General features: G+C 39.3%; 1 protein-coding gene across 1 annotated transcript in view; it reads right to left on the bottom strand.

Moving 5' to 3' along the window:
• Nucleotides 1-4,998, bottom strand: part of RfC38 (replication factor C subunit RfC38) — a 59,750-nt gene extending 54,752 nt beyond the window's left edge. The window contains exon 1 of the mRNA XM_080283458.1: nucleotides 4,874-4,998. Coding sequence (XP_080139584.1) covers nucleotides 4,874-4,960 — 87 coding nt within the window. The 5' untranslated portion in view covers nucleotides 4,961-4,998. The remainder of the gene's footprint in view (nucleotides 1-4,873) is intronic.
• Nucleotides 4,999-16,915: the final 11,917 nt, after the last annotated feature.

Below are 16,915 nucleotides of genomic sequence, written 5' to 3'. Positions count from 1 at the left end.
AAAACTGTGCAAGTGGAATTGTAAATAATGTGTAAACAGCAAGTGAAAGTAATGAATGTAAATATACGTGAACAGTGGAAAATAGTTTTATAAGTTACTTCAAGTGACAGTGCATAACACACTGTAAATAAAATAGAAATGTAAATAACGTAAATAAAATAGAGAACGTAAATAGAAATGTAAATGAGTAGTCTATCTATCTATCTATCTAGATAGATAGACTACTCATAAATAAAAATGTAAAATAGAAATGTAAATGAGTAGTATTATAAGAATACGAGTATATACCCTAGGAGTAATGAAAATGAAAGTTTCACTCTAGCATGTATGAATACTATGAGTTATGAGAGTGAAGGTGAAAGTGACATTCACTCTCAATGCTAGTATACAGGACGAGAAAGTGAATGCTAAGTATTTTACTGAAAGAAATTGAATCCCTACAGTGACAATAAACTACTATTACCGAAGGAAACTTATGGATAAAGACTGTAGATATATGTACGTGTTTTATAGTAACAGAAATATAAACTGTGAGTGTTTTTATGAATAATAGACAACACTAGCGGCGAACGATCGGAAGCGGGATGGTCATATGCCCTCGTAATTTTCATTGCTTTCACAGTGTTTTTTGGGGGGAGTATGGATTCCAAACTATTTGAGAATCATAGATTATTGTTTCTAGTGATAATATCAGGCTGTGGTAATCATATTACGAGTTGTCGGGAAGTGTAAAGTGGAGACTTCGTTACTCAACTTCAGAGGTCTCCACAAGTCCTACGGTACTTGACGAAGGCTCAACAAACACCCAAGGAGAAAGCTGAAGGTATGTGCCATAAGTATATGTGATTTTAATATTCTAGGACTAATAACTGATTTTTGGCAAATATTTTTAGAGAGTCAGTCGGAGCGCGAATATGCCCGCGGGAGCCACAAGTCAAAGCAAAACAAGCCCGCGGTGTAAGGGTTAAAAAAGTGTCAACTGTAAAATCTATAGGTGCTACCCTTGTTATGGAAGTTTATGAGGAGGTGGTAACCAGGAAAACTAAATGGGGATATTTCGGTAGAGGGAGAGATTTCGGGGTCCTGTGAGGAACAGGACTAAAGGGGATACTTCCATGGTCTAACAGATGCCACAGTTACTAAATTTAGGTCCAACACTACAAAATTGAAATCAGAAAGATTCGTTTCCCACCACAGTGAAGAAGTGGAACTCCCCCTCTCAGAACACACAATTACTGCCCCTAAACTTAGGCTATTCAAACAGACTCCAAGCTGAACAAACATTCAAACTCGTTCTAAGGATCTGATTGACAAACTGACATACAGCTAATACCTGTACAACTAATATAAGGTAACTCTTAAGGAGACATAAGACCATCTTAGTTTGCATTTTCTTTTTTTTCTTTTAGTCCTTCAAGGGAATGGTTTGAGTATTTCCTGACTGAGTTTTCAAGTTTTGATGGTTTTCATCTTTGAAAAGTGATGAATGCTTTTTAACCCTTCGAGATTCTGATGACGCGTTTTTGCGTCGTTTCAAATCCAACCTCTGAGATTCCAATGATGCGTTTGTGTCATTTTAAGATACAGTACCTTTGTAAAATATTCACCATAAATCGCGTTTACGCATCATAACAAAGAGATAACCGTGACATCATGGAATGGTTGTTCTGTGCTTGGTGGGTACTGCACAGCTGGTCTGACTCATGGCTTTGTCTTTTTATTACTTTATTCTTGATGAATGTTTTTCTACAGCACGGTATAAAATTTTTGTTTTTTCCAACTTCAACAGGTCATTTTGATTTTTTATTTTCTTTGTTTTCCTTCTTTGAACATACTGGTACTACAATAAAGTACAACTATTCTGCTTTAAAATTACACCAAAACCAGCATTCTGTCATGAAAACTATATTTACACAGACCGAACAAAGAAAATGATCACTGAGTAAATATGTGGCCGAGAATCAATGAAAATTGTGCATGTTTTTTCTTTGGCTTTACCGTACAGTAACATGCATAAATTGCCACTAACTATAAGCAGCGTTGGGTCTGGTTAGTACTTGGATGGGTGACCGCCTGGGAACACCAGATGCTGTTGGCATCCCTACGTGTCAAGTGGGGTTGGTGGAGGATTAGTGCCCCTCCCTGTAAAACAATTAACTCTTAAGCCCTTGGCCACCCCATTTGGGATACATGGCATCTGGCAATGAATGAATGAAAACTATATATCATTATAAAGGTAGTTTATTGTAGTTTTGCTTTGTTTAACCATATTTATATATCTTTATCTTTTTTTTTTTTTTTTGCCAAATATTTTTCTAAGCCAAGGTATAAAACTTTTGGTTTTCACCTAACTTCAACTTGTCATTATGATTTATTTTCTTCTTTCCCTTTTTTGAACACACTACAATAAGGTATAACTATTCAGCTTCAAAATAACACCAAAACCAGCATCCTAACTTAAAAAGTGTATTTACACTGACCGATAAAAGAAAATGATCGCAAACCAAATATGAGGCCGAGAATCATAAAAAAAAATTGTGCTTCTTTTTCCTTTTGCTTTACCGCACAACAAAATGCAGAAATAACCATAATCTATACATCATTGTAAAGGTAACTTAATGTACGGTAGTTTTGTTTGGTTTAAACCAGATTTACATACATTTATCTTTTTTTTTTCTGAACATTTTTCTACGGCAAAGTATAAAATTTTTGGTTTTCGCCTTTTTTCAACTCATCATTCTGACGTTTCATTTTCTTTGTTTTCCTTTTTTGAACATACTATACTAAAGTACAACTATTCCGCTTTAAAATGACACCGAAAACAACATTCTATCATGAAAAGTGTATTTATACAGAGTGATCAAAGAAAAACATTGTGGCACAAAAATGTGGGTCAGCGCGACAGCAGTTGACTCTAACAAAGGCATACTTTGCCAGGCCCAGAAACCTGATAGGGTTAAAAAGTGGTGTTTGTTTACAATCACTAACAGTGCCAAAGACAGATGGATGCCATCTTGTGGTGGCCAAAAACAGATGGACACCATCTTAGAAAGCCACTTGAACAAAATTACTCTGATAAGCGCCTATTTATTCAACCTAAACTAAATTTTTGCAACTTAACCAAATCCTATTTATCCTAATGTAACATACACTAACCTAACCAAACCTATCCTATCCCATATGTAATCATATTTTCCTTGTTTATTGATGAATCATCTTCATATCTGAAAATGCACTTCTGTACATATTGATTAAGTCACTGAATCAACTCAAAGGCAGTTTTTTTTTTTTTTTTTTTTTTAAGTTGGTCCTTTGGTTCCTTAAGGATTACCTAAGTAAAATATCAATGAAGGTTCACAAAATACAACTACAGTACCTCTATCAAAACTTCTGGTATAACTAGCAACACACCATCTTCAAGTTGGAGCAGTTGTATTCATAAGGAGGCCAGAATCCCACTTTTAGGCGGGAGTCCCGCTTTTTTTACATCTGTCCCATTTTTTAAAATTGTGATTTAAATGTCCCACTTTCTAAGCATATTATCTTAAAAGTCCGCTTTTTTTACATCTGTCCCATTTTTTAAAATTGTGATTTAAATGTCCCTCTTTCTAAGCATATTATCTTAAAAGTCTCACTTTTAGAAAATTGCGGTAACATTAGATATACCATGAGTTTCTTTTATGAAATTATATTGAAATAGTAAAATTAAGCATAATCCAAACCAAATGAAATACTTAATTGTTAATATAAAGTATGTAACACTAACCGGTAACTTTGGTCGACCCATTCACCGTACTGTATGGTATGTTCGGAATTTGCGTGAGACGTTTGTGTTTGATGAGCAGCCTCAGGGCGAGGTGCTGCACTGTACACATAAAAACGTGTGTGTGTGTGAGTATGTACTGTGTGTATATATATATATATATATACACTGTATATATATCCCTCCATCCATCATCCATTCCTACATTGCCCCATGAGGAGCGTAGGAGCCCGGGGCTAGGCAGTTGGTCCCGACATTTAAGATGAGAGTGACCAGCCTCACTCATCCCTGAGTGGCATTACATGAGCAATCAACCCCAACCACCCCTTGGATATAAACCTTCACAGGCTCAATCTGACTGGAGCACAGTAATTACCCACTAAACCACCAGGAGCCAGAATTTGATTATATGGTTACCACCCACCATAGTAAATGGTTTCCTGGTGTACAGGAAACCATTTGGCTTGTCACTCAGTGCAGAGTCATCCACAGGCAGAAGGAAGAGGAAAGAATGAAGGAAGGAAAGACAGAAGTGGGAGGGTAAAGTCACCGGCAGGCAGGACAAGGAACGAATGAAGGAAAGAAAGACAGAAGAGGATGGAAAGAAAGAAGGATGGATGAGTGGAAAGGGCAGACACCTGACAGCAGCACTACATCGAGTGAGTGGATGGTGAGCGCCCCCACCTACCACTAATATATATATATATATATATATATATATATATATATATATATATATATATATACATGTAACAATGTCCCGTTTTTAGCTCCAATAAATCTCGTTACCATAGTTTTCATGACTCGGGCCCCTAATGCCACAGCCAGTACCGTAGCTCTGCAGAAAGTGGTCCTTACCTGTACCTGTAAGTTGGTCTATTCTCATGATCATGGAGGTTCTTACATTAGTAGTAATGACCAAATATATATCTTTTCCTGCTCTTATGCTATGCCCACATGCATTTCACAGTAAGGATTTTGCTAGGCTCCAGGCTACCATCCTGATCTATGGCTGACAACAATGCGAATCATAATAACTAGTTTTCACCAAACAAAACTCCTGAAGTAAAGGCTACTAACCTGACAAACTCCAGATAACATTCAACTAACCAGCTTTTTCAGATGTCCAGCTTGCTCCAAGTGGTAGTCAAGTTTGCCGAGCTCCTTTGGTCGGTATTTGTCAACCCACAGACTCATTGCAAAGAATTGTGCTTTCGTGCAAAGGGATGAGCAACACGAAGATGGCGCGGGAAATTCAAGGGTTTCATCGGACATTCGCAACCAGTGCGCTGATGGTAGTTTATGCTAATTGTATTAACAGAAGGGATAAAAGAGCTTTTACGCCCATATATCATTAAAACGTATACGACGACTCAAGTTACAAGACTAACACTACTCTCATAAGTTCAGGATGTTGTGTAATAGTTAACGTAAAAGCCGAACTAAGCCAGTGCCGGGTTATCCACTTACACGAAAACAAATATGTTGGTAAAACAATATAAAACTTTTCTTGTAATTAATTGTTAATTGTAAAGATATACAGAGTACATATACAACAAAAGTAGGTGGTGGGTCTTGCCTGGTCTAGCTACACACTTGCTACAGTGAATCGAGATGCAACAAACATTTAATAAGTACAAAATGAAAAGGGATCTATAAAATAGTATATACCAAAGTAGCCAAACTTCTTGCTAGTAAAGATTTGACAACTTTACAAGCATTATTTCATCGTTAAATTGCATCATTTATTTGATGACAAATATATAAAGAAATCAAACAAGCAAACTGATATTAAGTAAAATCCAGTTAGCTTTGGACCTTCAGCATATTACTCGTAAAATCTTTAGACCCATAAACTTATCAAAACGAAGCTATATCAAAAATCTGAACCACGCTGCGGTTCACTATTTGGCAAATTGGCTTTTTTTTTTTTTTTTAGTTTACTCGTGCGAAGTTGCGAACTGCCAAACACAAGAGTGACAGCGGTTGTTGTGAACGGAGGAGAGTTGTTAGTTGCATGCTTTGTAAGTTTCAGCACTTCTATTGTTTAGCACTTGAAGCGACTGTGGATGAGGTGTATCAGTACTTGATAATACTGTGTTCCTTTTTGACCCAGATTGTTGCTAATTTGTGGAGATAATCGCCCAATTAGTGAGTTCCTCAGAGAAAGCCAGTCTCACAAGTTCCAAAGCAGAAAGCTCATTTATTATCTTTTAACTTTTCAGGGATTCACGTGTTTTTCGACATCAAAAGACATCCAAGTGACAACGAATACATTGCTGTCTACAGAGGGAAGGTATGGAGTGTTGCCAACCGTAGGGTAATTCCCGCACGATTTCCTGATCCGTAATTTAGGGCAGTAGGTTAATTTTACAAAATCTGAGCAAAACGTAGGGTAATGAAGAATTTTTTCTATGAGTGAAACATATTATGCTGCAAAAGATAAATGATATAGGGTATGGAAAGGAAATGTGCTCCAAAATTGTACTCATTTTAAGAATTGTCTTTTACCCTCAAGAGTCTGTGAAAACCTATGATTATAGAAAATTATTTTTGTGGATCTGGCAGGTGACAGCGCATCAGCTGCTGGGGCCTAGTCTTGCACTAAACAAGAGAAGCCACATTTGCTATACACTGGCATATAAATAAAAACTACCAACTGGCATTTTAATATATTCATCCTGAGGCTTTGAATAATGAAGGGCAGAGAGGTCTCTGGAGGTTGGTAACACTGAATCTCGCCTGACTTGGGGTAGATCTGAAGGATATGGTTCGCAGGTGGCGGTAAAGTTTTAGTTAAGGTGCATCGCCAGAAGTACTTTATTTCTCCAGTCTTTCAACAGTTGGTTTAACCTTTCCTGAGCTGCAGATCTCGTATGAGGCACAATCAAGGTCTGCAGGGGCCAAGCTGCTAGTGCCATAGAAAGTATAATTTACAGTGGTTAAAAATAATGGGTAAATGTACATTTAAGCACCAGAAAACCCAAACTGCAGGAGAGCTCCCATTAACTTGAGGAAAATATGATGACGGATTATCTTTCATTATTGTAAATTCATTTATGACACCCAGATTCTGTAGAATTATCAGTTACTAAACATTGTGTAAATCATTGATGACACCCAAATCTAGGAAAAATAACATTACTCAAGAGGACGAATGACGTTGGCAGTGGCGTTGTACAGACGGCAATCGGTCAGTTTGGACCTAAAACTCGTCCCCAGATCATTCAGGTAAGGTAGGTATGATTGTTATAGTTGAATTGGGTTAGGTTAGATTTGTTAGGTTAGGTCATGTTAGGTTAGGTTAGTAGGGATGAACGATTATTGACGGGATTGACTTTGGAGTCGAATCAGTCTAAATGGCCAGAATGACAGATGGCTACTTGCCATGGGTTGCATGTACAACTGGTGGTTGTATAGTTGATATCTTCAAATTTATTCCACCCCACAACTTTTTAAAGCTGTCACAATGATAATTATGTTATACTCTAGTTGACTGGGAAAAAAATTTATGCATGGGAGCTCTCCTGCAGTTTCACCTAAAGGCCTTAACAGTTTACTTCCTGTTCCACCAGTTTTTCTGTATTTGTCTGACTGTTTTTATGGTGGTAAACAGTTATTGTCTGTTGACTTTTTTCCCCCTTGTTGTTACCGGTACTGTTATCAATTAACTGTTCCTTATGCCTCACCAGTGTCTGTTTTTCTAAGGTGTAATGGAAGACTTACTCAAATCTACCCAAATTCATTTACTTTTTACCTTTTCTGTTTTCTTTTTCTTTTTGACTATTTTTATTGAAGTAAATGAATATTACTGTTGACTTTGTTTCTTTGTTGGTATTGTTTACTTGATGATTTATTTCATGAGTGAAATGGCAGACATGCTAAAACTAACTCAGATCTTAGTTTGGTTAGGTTAAATTGCTAGGTTAGGTTAGGTTTAGTTAAACTGTAAGGTTAGGAAGAGGTAGTAAAGGCAACTTGGATGTGTATTGGAGTAAGTGTCCCCCATTACACTTGAGAAACAGAGTTGACACAGCAGAAGGAACATAGCTAAAAGCAGTATGGAAAGAAATTTTACGTGAATCATTCATTTACCCCCCCCCCCAAATGTCAGGAAGAAGAACTGATTTGGTAAGGTAGTTCTGCTTTGTAAAGTAAAACATTTGTGTTCGAAACAGTGCCTCGGGGGAGGTAAATTAAATTTCAAAGAATCGGCTCGGCATGGGTTAAGCGTTACTGTGAATATTATGAAACATAGAAGCCCAACTTATTGAACCCTTAATTTAATTAAACCTAACAAAGTAGCTGGCAGTTTTGTGTGTGTTTGTGTTTGTGTGTGGGGAGGTGGGTGTGGGTGTTGTGTGCAGAGGTAGGTGGCTGTGTGTGTGTGGGGGGGGGATTGCATAGGTAGGCAGCTGTGTCTGTGGGTGTGTGTGTGCAGAGGTAGGTGGCTGTGTGTGTTCTTACCTAATTGTATTTTTACAGGAATGAATCAAGCTCTTACTGTCCCATGCATCACACCATTTTTGTCATACATATCCTTAAATTTGTGAATAGTTTTGGCACACACTAGCTACTTCATTTGGTAGTGCATTCCACTGATCAATTTTCCTATTTGGGAAACTGAATTTCCTTACGTCTTTATTGCCAGTCATTTTATGTAGTTTTTTGCAGTGTCCTTTTGCTGATGCTTCCCCATAGGTTATATGGATACATTGCCACATTTTGTCACGGTGACACCTGACAACGTACAGTATCCATATGTTTTGCAATTGCGAGGTGCGTCATTTGCATGTTTTTCAAGTTTCACGGCTGATTTTTGGTAGGCATATCCTCTACCCAATGCCAGGCGGGAATAATGCCTGGCCCCACCTGACGCCCCCCTCCCCCCCGCATGCCATTTTCTCGGCAGCTCACCTGTTAGCAGTGACCTGGTCAGTAAAGACATGTCTCACCACGGTCTCTCCAGTGATGAAATTCAAGGCAAAAGTGATCCTTGAGGTGGAGGACAAAGGAAAAAGTAAGCCAGAGGAAGAAACAAGAAGTGTTGAGGCGATAACGTCGTAAAAGAAGGTGCCATATGTTGATGTGTATGGTGAGTGAACAACGGTTATATCGCCCATATTATTGTCTGAAAACCAATATATTCTTGTACTACATATAAATTTGTACCAAATAAATAAATATCTAACCAGTTATGAATGGTTTGGAATAGTTACCCCTCCCATAGAAATAGTTTTCTCTGCAGCCTGGCCTAGAGAACATGGTACCAAGGTAAAGGTGCTGTTACCTGTACCGTATTTCTAAACTCAACTGAGCACTTTCTGAATTTTTGATGTTTCTCATAAAAAGCAGAGGTTTTAGCCAAGCAAAAGTTTTAGAAAATATGCTGGGATTGGGAGGGGTCATTGGTGAAAAATGATGCAGCAGGTTAAACTTGGTAACCATCTTGTAGCTCCCCTTTTTATTTTTTCAGTCTTATCTATGTGTTTTTTGAGATGAGGATTCCATACTACTGATGGTCTGATGAATGATGTTATCTTTGTCAACATGTCTTCATTTATATATGTGGATGCTGTTCTCATATTAGCAAGCAATGTATACATGTTGCATACCTTCTTACTGATGTGGTCATCTGGAGATAGTCTGGTATTGATAATTACTCTTAGGTCCTTCTACCTTTCTGATATGTGTAGGGTTGATCTTCCTAACTTATAATCCCAATCTGTTTTTTTCTCACTTTTACCAAATTTAGGCTTGCCTTGAAGGTCTCGTATCAAGATCCCACCTCAACCTTGATTTCCTCCCATAGCAAGAGAGCCTTAGTGCAAATAATTGCCTGGCTCATAGATGCCTTGCGCCGGTTCTGATCCTCCACCCATGTTCACAGCATCTGTTCCAGCTCATCCATCGCAGTCTCTCCTTGGCAGGTGATACTGGAGGCAAATAAGGTTACAACCTCTCCAGCAGCAGCCTTAATGGCCTCCCTCTTCTTGATGATGGTGGAGATGGTTGACTGGGCCAGGTGGAGAGCCGAGATGATAGCACATGCACCTTCACTTTTGCCGTGGTGCTTAAGAATATATAGCTTTACTTCTAGTGACACAGTCGTATGCACATACTTTGCAGAAACATCACCAGCGCCAACACTAGCAGGGCACTTACCACCCTGACAAGGGCCTCCACTAGCACCATCACGTGCAGCACCCTTACCAGACATGATCACACTTATTTAGGCTAAAATTCACACAATTGCACTCCACACACGATTAATATCACTGCTTTACTCACGGCACTGCTCGTACTCAACTACGATGCACTACGATAGCGGCTTGCATAACGTTGGTGGTGCAACATGATGCATGGTGGACTAGCGTAAGAGAGTTCCTCACTCTGAGGTGGCCAGTGCGAGAAGAATGATATGGGTGAGCGATGGCTGTGGGGCCTGCATGAGCGCTTCTGCGCATCCTGGGAGGCAGGCGGGCTCAGCTGGCCACGGGAACTCGCGCGATTTGAAAATTTGGCCTATCGCCTGTGGACATGACGTTGGAGGGCCCATTGTTAAACTGGGGCGCGGCCATCGTGTAATGGGCATAGTGGTATTTGTACCCTCATCACTAAGCCGGGGTATTGCATCTAGTGGTATTGTATATCAGGTTATTACTGTATGTACAGTCAGTCCTCCCCTAACGTGGGTGCTGTACTGTATTTGCGTCCGCACCAACATCATGTTAGGCAGATATCGCGTTACAGGGACTCTTTGAAAACCCATTTCCTTCTGCACCCCTGCCCAAACTCCACTCCCTTGTGATGCAGTTTTTTTGGTAGTCCCCAATTTTAACCTCCTAAAAGCATTAATGTGGTTATAAAAAATACATTAGGTCAATAAGACTTTTTTATTTATTCATCATTCAAACTCTCACAACATGAGGCAAGCTGAGGAGGATGGTGTGGGTAGGAGTGGGCTGAGTGGGGTGGAGAACGTGGGAGGCGGGAGGGAGATAGGGGGTTCCTGATTGGTTGGGTAGCTGGGAGAGCAAGAAAGGCGAAGCACGATTGGCGGGCGATGATGCCAAGTATTGTGAGGCTGCGTGATGCACACTGCATCACGGCCCACCCGGTTCAAATTGCTGCGTTACGATAAGTGTCCACATTAGAATGCTTATTTCCTTCTGCAAAATCGTGCCACATTAGAGCAATATCGCGCTACAGCAAACCACGTTAGGGGAGGACTGACTGACTATATATATATATATATATATATATATATATATATATATATACAGGTACAGTATATAATTTCTTGGATATTTGGAAGGAACTTGAGTGTAAAGTGGAGGGACTGTAAGAAAATGTTCTGAAAAGAGGTGAAAAGAGTAAGACAGGGTGGAAGTGAAGTTAGTAGGGGAGTGAAAGATAAAAACGGTAGATAACTAGTGGAGAAGGGAGAAGAAGTGAGGTGATGGAGAGAACACTTTAACCCCTACACCGCGGGCTTGTTTACCAATTACTTGCGTGTGCCGCGGGGTTATTTGGGCTCCGACAGACTCTCAAAAAATATTTGCCAAAAATCAGTTATTAGTCCTAGAATAATAAAATTACATATGCTTATGGCACATACCTTCATCTTTCTCCTGGAATGATTGTTGAGCCTTCGTCGGTTACCGTAGGACTTGTGGAGACCTCTGAAGAAGGGTAACGAAGTCTCCACTTTACACTTCCCGACAACCCGTAATATGATTACCACAGCCAGATACAAACACTATAAACACTATTCTACAATTTTCAAGTAGTTTGGGATCCATACTCAAAAAAAAAAAACACTGTGAAAGCAATGGAAATTACGATCGCGTCTGATCGTCGCACTGGCACTAGTTCGCTCATGGTAGTCTGTCATTTATTATTCATAAAACCCCTCACACTTTATATTTCTATTACTATATAACACTTATATATATCTACAGTCTTTATCCATAAGTTTCCTTCAGTAGTATTAGTTTATTGTCACTGTAGGGATTCAATTTCTTTCAGTAAAATACGTAGCATTCACTTTCTCGTCCTGTATACTGGCATTGAGAGTGAATGTCACTTTCATCTTCACTCTCATAACTCATAGCATTCAGACATGCTAGAGTGAAACTTTCACTTTCATTACTCCTAGGGTATATACTCGTATTCTTATAATACTACTCATTTACATTTCTATTTACGTTCTCTATTTTATTTACGTTATTTACATTTCTATTTTATTTACAGTGTTATGCACTGTCACTTGAAATAACTTATAAAACTATTTTCCATTGTTCACGTATATTTACATTCATTACTTTCACTTGCTGTTTACACATTATTTACACATTATTTACAATTCCACTTGCACAGTTTTACTCAATAGAAAGATCGTAGTCACTCTTTTATCAATTGTCAGCCCTTTACCTCTTTCCACACGAGGTTTAGTAGGGGGTAAAGGTCACAGAGCCATTTGCATGGGGGTGAAAAAAGGCCTTGAAGTCAGCAAGATGAAATATACGTCCTCTCACTTCGGAAGATGAGACTACACTGATAACGCAGGGGCCAGGCCAGCTAGCCTAGAGGCCTACTTTAGGGGTTATTCAGAGTTACCAATATTACTTTTTGAAACAGCTAAGTCTAGCACTGATATGATTGGCAGGAAATCTAGACAATACATTATAAATTTGGTAGTTCCAGGTGAATGTAAATATCATTTAGGGTTCTCCCTTCCCTCCTTACATGTATATTTATTACAAAAATAGATTAGAGGCCTACTTAGGAGATATATAATCAGAGCTACCAATGTTAAATCTTGAAACAGCTTTGTGTAGCACTGATATGATTGGCAGGAAATCTAGACAATACATTATAAATTAGGTAGTTCCAGGTGAATGTAAATATCACTTAGGCTTCTCCCTTCTCTCCTTACATGTATATTTATTACGAAAATAGATTATACGGCATATTTCAAGGGGAAAAAAACAGCGAAAATTAGCGAACGAGTGCACGTGAGGTGTTGTCAGGTGATAATTAGCCAATTCCAGGTGTATGGCACTCTCACTTACCTGATTTCTTTCTTGTATATATTATTTGGTATAAGAATATGACATAGGGCTTATTTCAATGGATGAAATCAGTGAAAAATTCCAGGGAAGATTTACTTAGCGTAGCATGGCCGGGCAGGCGAGAGGATAGGGTAATGGAGGGGGGGTAGGGAGGGGAGTCAAGAACGGGGAGAAATGGCTAAATTGTCAACAATGGATGGGAGTACAGATGAGATTAGGAGTGCTGACTAGTGTTGGACATTGTCAGTACTGATAGATGATACAAGCCCCCACTTGAAAGCCCGGGTGAATTCAAAATAACACAGAATCACAAAAGCGACGCCCCGCGGTATGATCCCTTGCTCCCAAGCGTCACGAAAGTGACGCCCCGCGGTTAAGGGGTTAAGGAACTGTTGAACATAGAGGATGGAAGTAATGCGAGTATAAGTAGCTGGGGAATGGCTGGGAGAAGGAGGGAGGTGAGAAGACAGGAAGAAATCAGTAGGATAGAAGTTGTGGAAGCAATGAAGAAAGTTAAATTGGGGAAAGCCCCAGGAATTGATGGAGTGTGTGGTGAAATGCTGAAGCATGGGGGAGAGATAGTAGTAGAATGGATGTGGAAAATGTGCAGATTGGCCTGGGAGGAAGGTAGAGTCCCGGAGGATTGGAAGTCAGGTATAATTATTCCCTTGTACAAAGGAAAAGGGGAAAAAGAAGTGTGTGGTAATCATAGGGGCATTTGTCTTCTCAGTATAATAGGAAAAGTGTATGGTAGGATACTTATTGACAAAGTCAGAGAAAGAACAGAGGAATTGGTTGGAGAAGAACAGGGAGGCTTTAAGAAGGGAAGAGGTTGTGTAGATCAGATATTCATTCTTAGATATTTAGTGGAAAAGTTTCTAGAGAAGGGAAAGAAGTTGCATGCGGCTTTCATGGATTTGGAGAAAGCATATAACTGGGTGGATAGACAAAGATTGTGGAAAGTATTAAGAATATATGGAGTAGATGGGAAGTTGTTGAATGCTGAAGAGTATGTATGATGGTGCTAAGGCTGCAGTGCGTGTGGATGGTGAACTGAGTGAATTATTCTCTTTGAAGGTTGGGTTGAAACAGGGATGTGTCATGTCTGCTTGGTTGTTCAATCTGTACATGGATGGGGTAATGAAAGAGGTACAAGGTAGGGTAATGGATGTTGGAGAGGCCCTGGTGAGAGAGGGTAGTGTTTGGAAACTCCCTGTACTGTTGTTTGCAGATGATACTGCGTTGTTGAGTGAAGACGAAGAAGAGCTGCAAGGCTTGGTGGATGAGTTTGGGAGAGTGTGTAAGAAACAGAATCTAAAGGTGAACATAAGGAAGGGTAAAGTGATGGTCTTTGAGAGAGGTGAAGTTAATGAATGTACAGCGAGGTTGGATGGTGAGGAATTGGAAAATGTGAGTATGTTTAAGTACTTGGGTAGTGTGATTAGTAAGGATGGAGGTTTGGAGGGTGAAGTGCTTGAAAGGGTACAGCAGGGAAGAAAGGTTGCTGGTTCCTTGAAAGCAGTGATAAGAAACAGGGAAGTGAGCATGGAAGTGAAAAAGTTACTACATGACAGTATTGTGATACCAACTCTAACGTATGGAAGTGAAGCTTGGACGTTGCTGGAAGGACACAAGTCAAGAGTGAGAGCAGTGGAAATGAGTTATTTAAGAGGAGCCTGTGGAGTCACATGGAGAGACAGGCTGACAAATGAGGATATAAAGGAGCATTGTGGTGTGGATGTGGATGTGACAGGAAACGTTAGGAGGGATACACTGAGGTGGTTTGGCCATGTGGAGAGGATGGAGGGTGAAAGACTGATGAAGAGAGTGTATGTGAGTGAGTGAGGAAGGGGGAAGAGGGAGGGGGAGGCCGAGGATGAGATGGAGGGATAGGGTGGAGAGTTATATGAGAGAGGGGGCTGTGAGTTGGGAGCGGAGCGGTGAAATGGCAGGGGACAGGGCGACATGGAGACGATTTGTTTGTGGCCACCTTGAACGGGATTGAGGTGTCTGGCAATAGATTGATAGATAGATATTTGAGGGAGACCTTGAAATTCTCAGAAACAGTCCTCATTAATGCTTTCAGTATACAGTCAGGTCTCAGTATTCACATGGGTTATGTACTAGAATGCCCCATGAATACTGAATTCTGCAAGTATCCCAAACCTATTGCAGAAGTCACTGATTTGATTGTTTTAGCTATTCCTTTACCTTTACTACAGACCCACTGTGTGACCTGTTAATGCATTTTAAGGCACATTAATACATCCTAAAAAGACAGTGCAGGATGAAACACAAGTCTTTCTGGGTACAGTGTACGGTTCTCACCCATGTGATGATGTAACACACACAGTGCTTTTGTTCACTCCAAAATGGCACCTGACAGCCACAAACGACTGTCCCTCACACACCATGTTCAGCAGTATCACTTTATCTTCCAGTGACATCACTTTCTTCTGTCTCTTAGGCTCCCTAGCAGCAGATGCACCCTGTGCATCACATATAGAACACATTTTTCACAGGGATAAAGAATGGAGTTGATTAATGAAGCCATAATAACAAGCAGAACATACATGGATGCACAACGTGTGAGATGAACTGAGAGAGAATGAGCAGTGTGGCATATGATGGGTCCAATGAAATTCTGAATCAGTGCTCATTTACCGAATTGGCACTTTTGATTGGAAATATTGTAATTTTTATCACCATATAGGTTTACACACACCAAGTGATCTGAAATTTGGTCAAAATTTTGTATTTAATTTAACCATTTATAAAAAATCAGGATTCATAGCAGAAATTTGCTAAAGTTAGCGGAAGTGTTTCGCTGCTAGCTCGACAACTTATTGTGACACTTTTGTTTTGTGCAGATATTGATTTACAATGCAAACACATCTGTTTGTACTCTAAATTAATATTTCTGCAAAACAGAAGTTTGTCAAGCCATACCGACAAAATGAAGGGGAAAGATCCAGTAACTTTAGTGCATTTTAGTTCTGAAACCTGATTATTTATTAACAGTCATATTAAGCACAATTTTTTACTGGATTTAAGAGAATTAGTGTGAATGAACCTATATTTGTAAAAAATAATATTTTCCAATTAAAAGTGCTGATACTGTGCTGATTCAGTAAAAGACCGCTAATTCGGTAATTTGTTGCACTGGCATATGATTGGGTCCCCTCTCTGAGCTGTCAGTAGGATAGGGAGAAAGAAGACACGTAGGCAGATAATAAGGGACTCTATCATAGGAGCCAATCACCAGCAAGCTCGCGTTGTGAGAACTGAACGGGACATTTGTTTTGTGAAATACCGAGTGTTGTAGAATGCTGATGCCTGTGCTGAACAGCACATAATTGTACAGGATAACTGCACAGTTTAACTGTGAAGGACAGTATTTTTCACAAAAAACTTGCAAAAAAATCACTTGTGAACCACTAGGAACAGCTGATGCCGTGGGAAAAACAGGAAATATTTTCCTGTGTGTTTTTGAAATAATTTCCCAGAAAATTCGCAAATATGCAAATCCACGAGTAGTGATCCCAAGAATAGTGGGGGCTGACTGTATTGTTTTTATGGTAGCAGTACACCACATTGTTTTAATCACCTTTGGAGAGATTTATGGTGATGGCCTACCATAAGGATTTCTGTGATTTCAAACCAGTCGTTATATAGTAGTCTCTTCTGAGAATGACCTGTATTCGTTTACTGGATGACTAATTTTTCTCTGCTTCATGTCAGCAGTTAAGTGTCGATAACATGATCCCTGTACTGTACTGTATTGCAGTGCTACAATACTGGTTCATAATTTAGTGAAGTGTAAAAACAAAAGTTTTCACTTTGAGGTAATGTACTACATTTGTGAAAATTTCTTGCTTACATCAGTAATTGATAAAACTTAATCCAAAATCTTGGCAAAAGCTCCAACAACTCCCTCTAGATCAGTCTTTTCTGATAACTAGTAAGAAACAAAGCATAGAGTATTAGATAAAGACTTCAATCTCTGATGTTCAGCAGTGTATCAGTACTTTTTGTATGCTGTATTTAGATAACTATAATTTGCTTTTGCAGCTCA

The sequence above is a fragment of the Coenobita brevimanus genome, chromosome 97 (assembly GCF_032717465.1).
Source record: "Coenobita brevimanus isolate Jiangsu-jjx chromosome 97, ASM3271746v2, whole genome shotgun sequence".
In the NCBI taxonomy this organism is placed as follows: domain Eukaryota; kingdom Metazoa; phylum Arthropoda; class Malacostraca; order Decapoda; family Coenobitidae; genus Coenobita; species Coenobita brevimanus.
The sequence above is the reverse complement of the archived record's forward strand: the minus strand, read 5'-3'. Positions and strand labels throughout refer to the sequence as shown.